This window comes from Oxyura jamaicensis, chromosome 11, assembly GCF_011077185.1.
Source record: "Oxyura jamaicensis isolate SHBP4307 breed ruddy duck chromosome 11, BPBGC_Ojam_1.0, whole genome shotgun sequence".
NCBI classification, from domain to species: Eukaryota; Metazoa; Chordata; class Aves; order Anseriformes; family Anatidae; genus Oxyura; species Oxyura jamaicensis.
The window spans coordinates 19,986,076-20,000,885 of record NC_048903.1 but is presented as its reverse complement, the minus strand read 5'-3'; the positions used below and the strand labels follow the sequence as shown (position 1 = coordinate 20,000,885).

Here is a 14,810-nt window from a genome sequence, read left to right as displayed (position 1 = left end):
AAGTGAAGCCCAAAGGCTCTCTAAGCTGAAGTGCATGGCCCTTTGGGGCAGATGTGTTATCAGATATTTGTCTTCATCTACTATAAAGTTGTAGCACAATGGTCAAGAGCAAAGTTTGAGGTTACTGTTTTACGTTTCTAGATCTACTGAGCCATCTCCTGATAAAGGCTTTTGAGAATTATGATATGGAAAATATGATCACTGCGTTCCTGATAGCTCGTCAGGCTGCCATCGAGGGCCCTGCTGTGTTCATGCCGTACTCTGAATGGTTTAAGGTAAGACTAAACGAGGCCTGAGTGGGAATCTTTAAGTATGTGAGAAACCTGCACTTAAGGAAGATTTTGCTGCACAGAAAAAATCAACTAGTTTCAGACAAGATAACCAGGAATCTAACAACAAAACAAGGAAAACAACACAAAGGAGTAAGTGATTATACTGGTATTAGGAATAATATTTATTACTGCCTTTGTGTCTGCAAAGAATATATTTATTTGGCTTTTTCTGGTCTTCCCTTCTTTCATCTTCCAAGTCCATCTTGCCTCCTGTAGTTGTTTGTCAGGAACGCAGACACGTAATTCCTATTCTAATCATATTCTTGGATGTCTTTCAGTATCTTGATAACCAGCAGTGTTGTGATTGCATAAGTTGTGGGTTATTGCACATGAGGCATTCCTATTTCCTGGATGTTTGCGTGCAGCTGTAATTGATGTATTTGACCTTATAGATAATTGCTAATTAGCTTTTAGTTGTAAACATGTAGGTATTTAAGGTATGCAAATCTCTGCATAATTTAAACCTGTAAATTCCTTTGTATGAGTTTGCAAATCTAAGCTCAGCCTTTGCCGATAAAGTGTTTAGGATGTATCAAAGGTAATCTAGTTCTATTTTGTATAGTGTCTGACTGGCTTATTTTTCTTAGAGTGCCCAGATAAACTTCCAGAGCTGTGGTGCCCTGATGAACCTCAGTCCTTTGGTGCTTTTCGGTTTTGCCTTGTTTAACTCCCCTGACTGTTCCCATGGTAGCACATCAGAAGGAATTTTGAATGTGACATGGCAGGCTTTCTGGAAACTGGAAAAAGAAACTCAAAGAAACTCCTGTGGAGACTCCTCTAAACTTTCTCTGGAGACTTTTCTCCAGGAGGATACCTCTGATGCAAAGCAGATGTCTGCAAGAGATGCCTGGGATTTCTGCGCTGAGTTTAGTGCAGTGCTGGGATGCTGATTCTCTCCACAGTGAGAGGCTGAGCTGTGATATTTTCTGTTTCAGGCTTCCTTTGGGAGTGCTGGTGGTCACCATGGGAGCAGCAAGAAAGCTCTGGTCTTCCTCTTTGAGTTCTTGTCAGAGCTAGTGCCCTTTGAAGTAGCCCCATACTTGAAGGTGGGAAGCTGCTGGTTTTTTAGACTGCTCCAGAACTGCTCCAAAATAAACACATTTGTGCCATGTGGCTTTGAGCATATTATTAGTGTTGTTACAGTAATTGCATTACTTCTGATACACTGTTCAAAACCTTTTCTCCCTGAAATAAACAAGAACAAGATTCTGTTATTTCCTTGACAAGAAGGAGAATTCCTTCCGTGGAGTTATATTTAAGCACGTCAGTGATTTAGTCTGTTTGTTGTTGTTGGGGAAAATTAGCACGTCAGTTGCCATGAAACTGGCTTTTCTTAAAACGAGCAATAATGTCGTCTTGGGGGAGTATTTGAGGTAATCGAGTATAAAAGTAAACCAGAATTTTACAGTTGTCTCCTGTAAAAGTGGCAAATCGTGTTTTGAATTTTACATTTCAGGTCCATATAATGTACCCGCCTTTTGTGCCATCAAAACATCGATCTATTCTCTTGGAGTATATCACTCTGGCTAAAACCAGACTGGCTGACCTCAAGGTTAGTAAAAATTGTCCCTTAGAAAAGACATCTTGGTGGATCTATCAAAATATTAACCGCGTTGTGACAACATCCATCTTTCTGTAACACCACACAGGTTGCTATAGAAGATATGGGGCTCTATGAAGACTTGTCTTCCACGGATGAAGCCGTGCAGGTACTGATCATCCATCCAACAGTTTTCACATCAATTTTGCTCTTTTTCCTGTGGAGGTCTCGGTTAGCCCTGTCTGCCATTCCTACCAAGCTTGAGCATGCTGCCAAATCTAATTCCTGTCTTAAAGTTGGACAAGAGGTCATAAATATAGAAACTGTCCCCAGATATCATGAAAATTAGACCTGCACAGAGGACAAACAGACCCTAATGAGTATTTCTGGAGACAGGCTGCAGAGGAGCGCAACGATTAGCCAGCCAGCTACTGGCCAAGCAGCACCTATGTTAGCCACCCAGGTAGCAACGTGCTGTTTGAAGCCAGTAAAGTGCCAGCTCCCTCTTGCCCAACCTGTGCCGTGGGATGTAGAAAATATTGGATGATTCCGTTGGTGGGGATTGAAAGGACAAAGGACAATCTAATGGTGTTGTACGGTGGGGGGAAATTAAGTTATTGAGATGGGGAGAGGCAGAAGTGGGTTTGCAGGAAATAGCTCTGCATTAGCTCTGCTGATAGGCTGACTTGTCTGGTAGGTAAGAAATTGGCACAGGTTGCTGCAGTCTTAAGATGTCTCACGGCTCAAACACGAGAAACCTGCGGCAGCATTCCTTCTGCCTGGAGTGTAGTTCTAGTAGCACGGGCTGGAAGGGAAGATTATGAGCCTTAATTCCAAGTGTATGAAGCAATACAGAATAACAATAAAACAAATTCAGAGCAGAAAAGATACTGTTCCCATGAGGGACTACTGAATAAGCGATGATGTTAAACAGGAATATCTGCTGCAATCAGTGTAGGAGTTGGGTACAGAACTACACGGACCTTTGGGCTGACCCAGAAGAGCTGTTATACATAACAGCCTTCCCAAGCCAGGCTGATGCTTCAGGTCTGGGTTTCTCTATTCTGCAGTTTTACTCTGCTTATCAGGTAGTTCTTGTTATTCAATTGCATTTGTTCAGTCACTTCACAGCACAGACAGCTGTTACTAACCCCGAATGAACAAGCAGGGAAGATCGCTGTCATCCTTGATTTCTCACAATATCCTTCTCTCATTGTTGCTTGTGAGCCAGCCCCAGGGCCAGGCGCTTCGTGACGTTGAAAAAGCCCTTCAGATATTTGAAAATACAAGGAAGATCCCAACATCTGTGATAGAAGCCAGGTACTGTGTGCTTCCCAATTCTTCTTGCTTTTAACTTTAATAATAATGGGGAAAAAAAGCCAAGTCCAAATCAAAATAACAAAAGAAGAAAAATTGAGGAAGTCGGCAAAGGAGGATTTAGGAAATTCTTCCCATGTAACTCACTTCCTCCACAGTCATCCAAATTGAGGCTATTTCTGCAGAGAATAAATAGGCTTATGCACACCTGCAAGAGAAGTCCACAATTACTCTAATACTATAATTAAATAAATAAATGAATAATTACTAGCTAATCTGAACTTGATTTGATTGTGGCTATTCATGCCAGCATGAATATTTTTTATTTGCAGGAACCAGATTAATTTTTGAGGTAATGAATGGCACGTTACAGCTTTGGCATTGTTAATAGTTTGCTTTTATTTCTTTCTCAGTATTTTCAGGCGACCGTATTACATTTCCTGGTTCCTTCCCGCTTTGCTCAGGCCACGCGTGGTTAGTACTTTTTTTTTTTTTTTGACCTTTCCACCTTGAAGTGTGTTTGTAGAGAGGTGATTTGCACCTAACCTGCCTGTTTTTCTCTTGCAGCTCCCTAAGACCCCGGATGTGTGCATGGCTTTTATAGATTCTTTAAAAAGGTATTGAGGCTCCCCAGTGCTGTTTTGTGCACTTTGTTGTCAGAAGGTTGGACTTTCCATTAGATTACCGCAAGCTTTGACACCTTGTTTACGGAACGCTGCCTGTTGGCTGACCCTTTTGGCAGGGCTTTGTGGCCAGACTCGTTTGTGGCTTGCAGGTTGTGGATGGAGTAGCTTATCTGTATGGGTGAATGTCTTCAGTTCTGCAATTAGTCCAATATCTGTGGATAAAACTATTACCTGGAAGGAGTCCCATGTAGCCCTCTGACTGCAGGCCTGATAAATTTTTGTGCGAATTTTGGAGGATGCTGCTGAATGCAAAATTTCAACAGGAAGATGAGCCCCACTCTGTAAAGCTTCCCCCCCTCTATGGGTGAGGATATGGGAAAAGGGGAAGATGGAAATTAAATGTTTGATGATGCTTCTTGAGCTGTTCTTAAGGGACAACAGGGTAGTGTTTCAGGAGCTTGCATCCCCTCTCAGAACTCAGGCTTGTCCTGTGTGTGCGTTTAAAAGCGCTTTTCTGCCTTGCAGAAACAGCTTAGTTTGCATCCAGTAATTCCTCTGTAACCTATCATGGAGAAAAATGCTCAACGCTGCCTTTTACAAATGAGACATCCAATCCTGCCCTGTAATTCCAGTCTGACCAACAAAAATCTTTTTAAAAAAATATTGAAAAGTTTTAAGAGAAGCTGCTAAATTATTCTGCCTTCCCAGCAAGTGTTGGAGGTCAAACTTTGATCTCTTTCACATTAGCATTTTAGATGTGTAAATACTCATGATCACATAGGATAAGTTATGTGACTTAGATCTATTATATATGAAACAGGTATTAATGCGTGTGTGTACCGTGCGTAGTGTGTTACGCTTCTGTAACGCTTGCTGTGAAAGCCTTGGATATAAATTTCTGGCCCTCATGCCCAGTGATGATTTTTAAAAATAATAATTCAGATGCTCTGTATGCTTTGGAGCCTCTGCAATTACTTTTCATAGCATAGCTGTTCTTTATACTTATATTTAATAAAGATGAAGTTTGAATATGCTTATATGGTATACTACGTGTCTCTTTTTTATTATAGAGCTGATAAAATACCCTCAAACCTGTACTCGACGTATATACAAGCCTGTTGTGCTATGAAGGAGAAAATGTTACAAGGTAAAACAATTTTACTTACAGATGAGTGTGAAGAAATGTTAATGTTTCCATTGATGCTCTCATAAATGGAAAAACTCTCAAAAAGTTACAGCTGATTAGGTCTTTAATCTGTATGGAAATGATATGTATATGCATGTGTGTGTTCTTTATGCCTTCTTGAGGTATTAAATAGTTACTGCCGTAATTATTTTCTCCACCTTTCCGGCCTGAGTGGGATTTCTGCAGTCCGTGTGGAGCTGTGCTGAGGCTGCAGATGAGGCCTGAGCTAGCTGATTTAGATCTAGCTCCAGTACATCGGCATGAATCAGCGTTTGCAGTGAGTGCCTGTCAGCTCCAGCTAGCCTGGGGTGCGAACCTGCTGCGTCCATCCCTCGTGTAGTGGCACTGGAGCTGTCTGAACTCACGCTCGTGCCTTTTTAAGAACAGATTACTGTGCGTGGCTGAGAGCTGGGGAGACGGGAGGGGCAAGGAATGAAGCCAGCAGCAAAGGGATCGTGGTTCGTAGTTTACATGTCTGTGGGCGGGAGGGCCCCCACCGATTTCAGATTCCATCCCTGCAGCCCCATTAGCAGCACAACGTGTGTGAAATAGTTATTTAATGAACAATCCTCTCCCTTTCAGCAAGTGGGTTTATTCAAACCCTTGCAGCTTAAAACGGGCAACGTCCTCAGCGCAGGTTTGTACAAAACGAAAGGTCAGGCTGGTGAACAGGGGCTACTCCCACAGCATCATGGCAGTAAATACACCCCCTGAACAGGGATGTGTCTGTAATGGACTCCTACTCAGGGCTCTCTGGACGTTTGAAGCTTTCTGAGGATGCTGTGGCTCAGAAGAGCCGTGACAGAAGCGTGGAACTCAGCAGCCCGGCTGCGGAGGTTGTCCTGGCAACCGGCAGAAGTGAAGTATCCCTTCATGGGATCAGCAGGATCCTGCTGGGCGGCCAGAGCTCTGCAGGAGTCTCTGAATTGCCAGGGACCTCTAGTGGCACAGCCTGATCCGTGTCCCCAGCATCCTGACCAGCCTCTTCCATGTCCCCTGCTGTCCCCTGCATCCTGATCCATCCCGGGGCTTTGGCACAGACACGGGATTTAGGGCAGGATTGAGTTCTGGTCAGCTCTAAACCTGCCGTGTTTGTTAGTGCTCATTCTCGCACATAAAAGTGACTCAGCATTCATTGTCGCTTTATGATGCGTTTATAACAATTATAAATTTTAACCTTGTTATTTACTTCTCTTGTTCACGGCTGAGCTATTTCTGGCCCACGTACGAGACGCAGTTCCTGTCTAACAAACTGCACTGGGTGGTTTCTGGGGCTGTGCTGTGGCTTCTTGTTGGTGGCACTCCTTTTCTAGTGGTAAAAGGAATTTCCTTTCATTTCTTCTTTCAAACAAAATAAAGCAACATGTAACATCTGAAGATGGTGTCGGGCTTGAGGAGAAGCTGATGACATAGTGTATTTGCATTGCAGCGTTTCGGTGTTTTCAGATTCTGCTTCCAGTCTTTGGAAGACAACAAATGTTTCTGTGTGGGGCAGAGAGCTGAAGCAAATAGGAAGGAAACTCAGAAGGAGACTTTTTTTTTGTATTTGTCTCTAAAAACTGAATTCCGTTTTGAAACAAGGCATAAACTGATAAATGATTAATCAAGTAGCACATTTGGAATGTAAAAACAAAGCTGCGTGTGTGAAGGGTTGATGGTTTGGGGGGTCTGTGACAGTTTATAGAAAAGTATATAAATACTGCTTTTGCAGCAAGTGTCTGCAAAGACTGTTAATACATTTCATAAACTGATGTAATGCAGAGAGGTAAGAATAACGTGGTGCATTGCTCTCTTATATGTCTAGATGAATCAAAAGTGGAAACCAGCCATTCCAAAGAGCCTGTTGAGCAGCTGAAGGCCGAACTGGCTGAACTAAGGATGCTGATTGTGGACCAGGCTAAACATGGAGGGATGGAGGAAGGCAAGTTATAATTACCCATAACTGGCTGCTACGAAAGCTACATTAATAAAACGTGGCTAATGGTAGCCAAAGCTACAGCAGTAGTTACTTGCCACTGGTACCTGAAGACAGCAGCCTTTTCAGATCTGTATCCTTCCAGCTGTGAATACATATATTTTTTCATGTCTAACATAATTTCTGTGCTTGAGTTGGGAACTTCAGGTCTGCAGCTTTGTGGTGACTGCTTGCTACCACATGCATCTTTGCCAAGATTGGCAGCTTTGCTCCTGGGACTTTCCTGGTGACCTGAACCCCTGCCTTTTGGAGGCTTTTCCTTTTTGGTGTGAAAAATGGTTCTTGATGCGTGTTCATAATAGTACTGCGAGGAAAAAATAATGTCTGCTAAAATGAGAGTGATGATCACTATGTTCCAGCTGGCAGTTTTTGCTCATTAAAGGTTTTCATTGCATAATTTGATTTCTGATCAATTAGAGTATATATTTCACTTCTTCTTCTTCCTGTTACGTGGAATTGTAAATCTTCCATGACTCTTGTCTGACTCTCGTCTTCTCCTGTTGCTTTCTTGCAGATGTGCCAGTACAGATTGCCTTGATTTCTGACAGACTCTCAAGTGTCTTGGGTCACAGCGGTGATGAGAATGACCCTGCTACTTTGAATTCTCGAATCCAAGTTAATGTTTTTGACCCCAAGCTGGATCCCTGCCATCAGAGTGTGAGTGCCATCTGTCTTGAGAGGAGAAATAGGTAGGGCTGGGTAGGTAAAAAGGCATCTGGATTGAACATGAGAAAGGTTGCTTTATCTGTGGCTACCAGGAAATGCACTTCTCCTTTTGTCTGCTTTGTAGTGCCCTGCACAGACTCTGTGTTGTAACCTCCTTGAAGTTATTGGATGTCTGGTGGAGAGATCTAGAGATAGGTTCTACTGGAGCAGTCCTGTGACGAGCTAGGCTTTCCTCGCCAGACTTGCCTAGCTATTTGTTGTATGTTGAGATTATTCCTGGGCTGTTACGGGCTTAACTTTCCATCTCTTATTAGTACCAGCGGATCTTTAAAACTTATGGTGGTGAGATATTATTACAGATCTGTCTCCTTTGCTTTAATGTTGGAAAACATAAAGTATACAGAGCACAAAACTAGATCTAGATATCCAGCCCAACAAGGAGGAAATAGCAGTGTCTCTTGTTCCAGGTTGTTGATCTTCTGCTGACGTCTTTCTGCCAAAACCTAATTGCTGCTTCCTACTTTAACCCTCCTGACAGGTAAGATGCAAGTAAAAGAGCAGGGAAATGAAAACTAGTTAATACACTGCCATTCCGACATTTGTCTAGGGCTGGGAGGGCCTTCTGGTTGTTCGTACCTACTGTGCCAGACTGGGAGTAGCAGGCTGCTTCATTCTGAGTTTGTGTAATCTAAGAACTAATGTGCTTTGATGTATATGTGTAAATAAAACATACTTCTCCTCTTCTGTTACTGATTTCTTCAGAAAAAGGTGGCACTTGGCTCTGCTTTGTTCTCTGTGACAGTGCATTAAAAACTTGCTGCAAATACTACGTGCTTAGGTTGGTACTTTCAGCTCAGTGGTGAGGGATGGGGAGTGAAGCAAACTTTTTTTTCCTTTTGCCTGGTAATTACTTGCCGGCTGACACTGAAGATCAGAAGGAGAATGCTTGTCTTCTGACAGGGTGCATGGGGGTGTCTTTCTGGCACGTGCAGTGATTTTGCAGATCCAGGCACCTCACTCTTCATCCCTGATGCCAAATCAAATACGAAATGAGTGAGACATAAGTGCTATGGGCACTGGAAGAGCAGCCTAATACACCTTCTCTCCACCTTCCTTCTCTTCCCCCTGCAAGTGACTCGGTTTGATTCTGGCCTAAACGAGCTGTAGAGGAGGGAAAGGTAGCACTCGTCCTTCACTGTGACCCTTCTTTGGAAGGACTCTATTGATGCAGTTTCCTTCATGATGCGACAGAAGTCTGTCAGTGTTAACAGTCAACATGTCAGTGGAAATTGCTTTGTTGGAAAACACCAATGTAGACAAACTGCCTGTGATGCCAGCTGCTGACGGTGTTGAGCTGGGTAGCTACCTCTTTGGAGGGCAGCACGCTTCGGCAGCCAGTGCATCTTCACCTCTCTTCTCTGGTTTGCCCTGGTGACACAGGAGTGTAGGTGAATCTGCTTTGAAAACCCACATGAAAAGGAACAATGATGAACAAGAGCATTCCAGGGAATTATTTCTAAACCCAACCCCCCATCCAATATCCTCCTGAAGACGGTTTGCTTTCCATCAGCTAAGCGGGAATGCTCCATAGGAAAGCCCTTCCCTTCCTCTGTTTTTTAACAGGGACCTTGTCATATTGCTTCTTTTCTACACTTGCTTTGTTTTATGTTCCCCTTTATTGCTCTGCCTCTGCTCACATTGTGCTCTGTATCTGAAAAAGCTGTCTTTGCCCCAGGTGCAGTTTCCTCCTCTCTGTGATGTAATTTCAGAACTCTTCTTTGACTATATATTGTCATTTATTTGATGCAGGGCACTGGTGGAGTTTGTGCCTTTTATAGAGGTCCTCAGTTCAGATGCTCTAAAAATGGTACTTTCTTTGAGCCTATAAATGGAATTATAATTATCTTGTATTTATGGACAAATATGGCTCAGGCTCATTGTGTCTAACCATTAGGGGAAAAAAAAGAAGAAAAAAGCTCCTACTGTATTGGTGATAAAAGAAAAACAGTAAAATGAGCATCTGGTTTTTACCTTTCTACAGGCAGGGCCCATGTCTCTCCTTGTTTGTGAAGATGATATGTGGACACAGGAGGCTCATACCTGCCCTTCTGGGCAGGCTCTGTCAGCTTATTTATCATCAGGTTAGTCTTCCAAGCAAGAATCCTATGGTTATAACGTGCTAACGGCTAGCCTGGCTCCATTTCCTGAGCTGTGAGGCTTGTACCTGTCTGGACTGCGTTGTAGAGGGACTTAACTAGCTTTCAGGCCTCCAAAATTTCTCATTTCAGAAAAATAGTCTGGACTTAATCTTAGGAACGTGAGCTAAATGCTTTCCTGCAGAAGTGCTGCTGGAGTAGGTTAACTCATTGAGATGTATTTTAACGGAAGCTGAAATAAGCCAGGCTATGAATGGATCCAAAAGAAAAATAGTGGGATGCTTAATTCCCAAACTTCCATATCGAATATTTCACTAGAAAGCCCTTTTAAAAACAAAAGTACGATCCTAAGTCTGGGTTGCAGCAGTGCGTGGCTTTCTTTTAAATAACTGTTGATTTTAGTTTCCTTTACTCAGTGATACTGAAAGTGAGAAATTAAAAGTCTGATAGACCAGATCAGCTGGTCTATCAGACTTTTACTCTGCTAGAGAAATGTACAAATTCAGCTGCAGGTTGACAGAAGGAAAGAAGAATGTGCTTAATTTACCTGGTGCCTCTCATCTGCTGAATTGGTATCATTGCACTGAGTTGCTCGATGGGCAGATGCAGTGTTCTGCTACTTGATTAATTCTGAGATTTTTCTGCAAATGGCTCTTTCGTTAGAAGTGAGATTCATCTACTTCTCTGATTCTTTTGTTTGTCTTGCAGGGTCCTTCCCTGAACGATGCTCATATTTTAGGACTCGCTGCTTTTGTGATCCATTTAAGTGAATCCGGATCTTTAATTCCTGAAGTGGAAGCTGATTTGGGGATTTCTCAGCCTGCTGCTGAAAAGGTCCTTTCAATTTCTGAGTACTGGAGCTGCTTGCTGGTGTGCAGGACGAAAGAGTCGTTCTCCTTCTGCATGAGGTGAGGTCGTACATCCCCCAGGTGCTTGCTTCCCTGGGCAATGGGTTAGGTTTGGTACAGGAGGGGTGCTGGGGAAGCTCCCGTGTTCTTGTGGAGGATTTCCAGAGCACGTTTAGGGGTAGGTGCTGCACAGAGGCGCTACACAGAGAACCAGGCTGATGGCGAACCCACGTGAAATAGCATCCCGATGACTGTTGCTTGCTGGAGAAAGGACTGACTGGGTGCTCTCAAAGGTTTGGTTTGGTCACTGGCAATTCATGCCGTTAATGTACTTGGTTTTGGGAGCACATAAATGGAAATGACCCCAAAAGCGAACGGGTTTTGAACATGGTGGTTAAAATTAGTTTTAAAACTTAGACTTTGCTTTGACTTTGAATTTTTGTGAATGGGAAAGGAGATGACTGAACCAGCCAGATAACTGAATTCTCTCTCTTTTCTTGATCAGGTTTTGCACGGCCGCAGTATCTTATCTGATGTGCAAGTTTCCATCCTTTTCTTGTGGTGATTTATGTGCCTTGGTTCCTCCTAGCCTTGTTAAAAAGGTAAAAGGAATAAATGTTTTGCTATTGCTCATGAGAAAAATCAGTCTCATTTCAACTTTCCACTGCAGATTCTTGTGGAACTATAACTTGTACAAAGAAAGCTACGTAAAAAAGCACCCTGCCACCTTACCGTTTTGTGTATTTGTTTGTTTGGCAGTTTCACACAAACAGAAGTTGCAGTGTTGTTTCTTGTTGTTGTTTTTTGTGGAAGAGTGCATTTATTTCAGTTGCCTTTATTTCAGTTGCAGCACATTGTACCACGGCTGAGCTTGGAAGCTCGGGGAATCACATGCGAGGAAGGTAAAGCTGACCTAAACTGGAGTTCCCTGTCGTGCCCCTCTCTAAACTACAGAAGAGCCAGCCTCTGTTTATGGAAGCAAGCACGGTTTCAAGAGCTCTCGAAGGAAAAAGCATTCCAGGTAAAAATATTTCCCATGCCTTAAGTTCATGCTGCAATTCTCATTTTTCAGATCTGCCCTTTACAATTTCCTTTTTGCTGATGCAAACTTTGTGTAAAAAAATCTGATACCTGAAAAGTTGGTATGGCAGTGGGGAGACGTGATGCGTGCTGCGTCATGTACTCAGTGTTATCTGTGGATTTTGATGGTGATGATGAAAGGGCAGAAATAGATAACCTGAGGTGAAGCTTCTCTGTCCTGTTTATGGCAAAACTTGAAACCTTGGCGTGATACAGTATATCAACAAGAAAATGACCAGGAACTGTAGAGAAAAGGCCTGTCCCTCACCTCAGCTTCCTATTGTGCAGTCTACAAAGTGATGATGACTCAAGTCACTGGAAATACTTTCTAGCTTTTTTGATGCTTTGTCTAAATGTCAGTGTTCTCCTGACCCACTTGTGTATTTTGCGTTGTTTGGCTCTGCCTTGCTATGAAGCAGGTGAGCATATCAGATATTCTCTTTATACCATCATTGCATTATATCTGATTTGACAGGATTGCTTTTTTAACCCAGTTCATATAAAAACCGGAGTGTCTTTGTGCAGAGGAGTTTGTCATGTTATTAGAATGATTCCATGCACTTTGCTAGTTTAAGGTCCGAGACTAAAATACCTTTGCACTCTAACCTTTCTGATACTTACCAGCCTGCCTGTGCTGCTTTGTTCATTTTAGAGTATGTTTCAAATAACCTGTGTTCATTCTAGTATCTACACTTTAAGAACATGGGCTTTTCTGGAATGCCAAAGGGGTGTGTTTGTGAACGAGATGCTCAATAGCCTTGCTTTCAGTAAATTTCTAGGTTCCTGTAGGTTTTTGGTTTAGATTTCTTGTAAGGGAAATGGTACCGTAACTTCCTTGGCTTGATGCCTCCGGTTTAATATCTCAGTCTGCACTGGGTTGTGTCTGGATGTGGGTGACGGTGGGTTGTATTTTATTTTGGAAAGAAGACAGCTGTTCTGCACAAGTTACTTGCCTTGCTGATCTGCTCTCTTATCTAATTTTTTTATTATTTTTTCTCAGTTATCTTTCAGAGAGTGGCTTCTCTGGGAACTAGAAGTGCACCCTGAAAAGGATATTCTTTCTGCTTCAGAAAGGTAAGTGCAGAGACGTTTTAATCCCAGATTATAGTGGGACTACTTCAAGTGCCTTTCCCACTCACATTAGGAAAAAGCTTTGAAGGCCAGAAGGTTAACAGCAAAAGTAAATAAGAAAGCTGCAGTGGGACACAAAAGCCTGTTGTCCACTACAGGCTAAAGCAATGAACTGCAAAGTTCAAGCAATGCTGGAGTGAGCTGTGTGCTTTACCTTGAGGAAGTTCACCAAGATGACCTCTGGCCTGCGCATGCAGTCCTTCCACGTGACTTTTCATAAAACCTCCCCATTTCCAGAAGCAAAAGAGCTGACATCTGGACATGTGGTGTCTGGTGGATGGCTTTCCTTACACTGGCACTTGCATGCTTGTGTCTCATTCCATGTGACTTGGTGCTTGAACTTACTTTATATTAAGGTAAAGGAAATCTGTCACAGCAATTTAATGGTTCCCTATTTTCTTTTTCAATATTGAAGACAGGATTTCCATTATTGGGCTATCTATCAGTGGTATCTTCCAGCACCTTCTGCTTCTGGTGGCTGTGATGGAGACCTGGAAAAGGCGTGTGGCATTATTATCAACACCATTCTGGATTTCTCGCAGAGGTATTCTCTCCATGACTTGTATGTCTGCAGAAGCAATAATTCCGCTAATGCCCTTGCAAGCTAGGAGCTGTGAACTTGTCTTACATGGGGCTACGTTCTCCTGAGTGGGAGTGATTCCCTTCTCACAGGTCTGGCTACATGTGAAAGCTGGGAGGTTTCTCTGCATGATTCACTGGCCTTTGTATCTTGCTTTGGGAGACAGAGGTTTAGGGCTGAAGTCACAGATAGTTCCTACTTTGTCTGGCTTTACGTCAAATTTGTATTCAAATTTGTTTGGCCAGACAAGCATCAATGCCATTGAGGAAGTGGCTGAAGCTGGAAAATGAGAGTTACATCTACAGCTTATTTAAGGAATGTGATGTCTGACCTTTATGCTCATGTGAAGCCATTTGATTATTTTTTTCTTTGCATTATGTTCCCTTTCTGACCCAAAAGGGATAGTTACCTGGTATGTCTCTTTGTTTCAGGTTGGACCTGGGTAGCTATGGCCAGCTGAAGATGTCAGTGAATCCTGATATTGTTTGCAAGTTGCAGGTGATTTCAGATTTTAATGCGTATCTGTGCGTTCAGTCCTTGAATTGGTTCGGGCAAAGATTTTTTTCTAAAATGTCAGTGTAAGTAAGGCTGATACTCAGGTGTGGGCAGCGGTGTGGAAATAGATATTGATGTCTTTGAATCCCTTTGGAGAATCATAGGGAGTTTGAGTGCAAACTAATATGTAGCCCTGATAAACACTATTTTTTCCTGCCCTGCCTTATTTAGGAGCTGGTACTTGAGCTGGGCTGTAGGCGAAGGTTGCTTTCTGGCTGTTTGGATGCCAAGAGCCACTTCCTGTTTAAGATTCTTCAGGAAAGATTGAAAGACAGAAAGCACAACTCTGCTTTGGGTGAGCAGTTGTGGAGGCAGCAGGAGCTGCTGTTGCACAGAAGGTAAATGCTGACGTGAGTGGCTGGGAATACCTTGACCAGATCTGTTCAGAGGAATCATGCTGTGTGCTTGTGCAGTCGGGTAGCCTCCCCTCAGATCCCACTGCAAGTGAAAATGACACAGAGTCCTGGTAGCAGTTGTGCAAGGGATGTTTAATCCGTAGCACCCACGTAGTTTAAATGGGTGTGTGTGCCATCGTGGGCTGCGAGCTGCCCCTGTCAGCAGACTGGATTTCAAAGACCACACATCTTCCTGGACTCTGTTTACAGCCAGCTGCACCGTTAATGCCGTCACTTGCATTAGCCATCATTAAACTACTTGCTGCTGTAACTTAAGAGTGAGTTTCCATTTTTGATCCATTTTAATATCTTTGGAAGCTGTTGGTATATCTCACTGAAATGCAGGTTCCTTTCTGGACAACAGGAAAAATTCCTGGTACAGTTCCTGTCAACATGCTGGAGCTCTGTCATGATGACATACTC

General features: G+C 43.0%; 1 protein-coding gene across 5 annotated transcripts in view; it reads left to right on the top strand.

Moving 5' to 3' along the window:
* FANCA (FA complementation group A) overlaps positions 1 to 14,810 on the top strand; it is a 34,091-nt gene that overhangs the window by 11,790 nt on the left and 7,491 nt on the right. For 4 of the 5 annotated variants that reach the window (XM_035337216.1, XM_035337218.1, XM_035337221.1 and 1 more), the window contains 19 exons: positions 142 to 275; positions 1,268 to 1,378; positions 1,789 to 1,884; positions 1,982 to 2,041; positions 3,104 to 3,192; positions 3,603 to 3,663; positions 3,757 to 3,806; positions 4,886 to 4,962; positions 6,806 to 6,905; positions 7,486 to 7,633; positions 8,110 to 8,180; positions 9,684 to 9,783; positions 10,507 to 10,706; positions 11,152 to 11,248; positions 11,491 to 11,667; positions 12,727 to 12,800; positions 13,273 to 13,401; positions 13,869 to 13,935; positions 14,164 to 14,330. In XM_035337216.1, coding sequence (XP_035193107.1) covers positions 142 to 275; positions 1,268 to 1,378; positions 1,789 to 1,884; positions 1,982 to 2,041; positions 3,104 to 3,192; positions 3,603 to 3,663; positions 3,757 to 3,806; positions 4,886 to 4,962; positions 6,806 to 6,905; positions 7,486 to 7,633; positions 8,110 to 8,180; positions 9,684 to 9,783; positions 10,507 to 10,706; positions 11,152 to 11,248; positions 11,491 to 11,667; positions 12,727 to 12,800; positions 13,273 to 13,401; positions 13,869 to 13,935; positions 14,164 to 14,330 — 2,008 coding nt within the window. Of the gene's footprint in view, positions 1 to 141; positions 276 to 1,267; positions 1,379 to 1,788; positions 1,885 to 1,981; positions 2,042 to 3,103; positions 3,193 to 3,602; positions 3,664 to 3,756; positions 3,807 to 4,885; positions 4,963 to 6,805; positions 6,911 to 7,485; positions 7,634 to 8,109; positions 8,181 to 9,683; positions 9,784 to 10,506; positions 10,707 to 11,151; positions 11,249 to 11,490; positions 11,668 to 12,726; positions 12,801 to 13,272; positions 13,402 to 13,868; positions 13,936 to 14,163; positions 14,331 to 14,810 lie in introns of all 5 variants that reach the window. The other variant, XM_035337217.1, reaches the window with a different exon arrangement.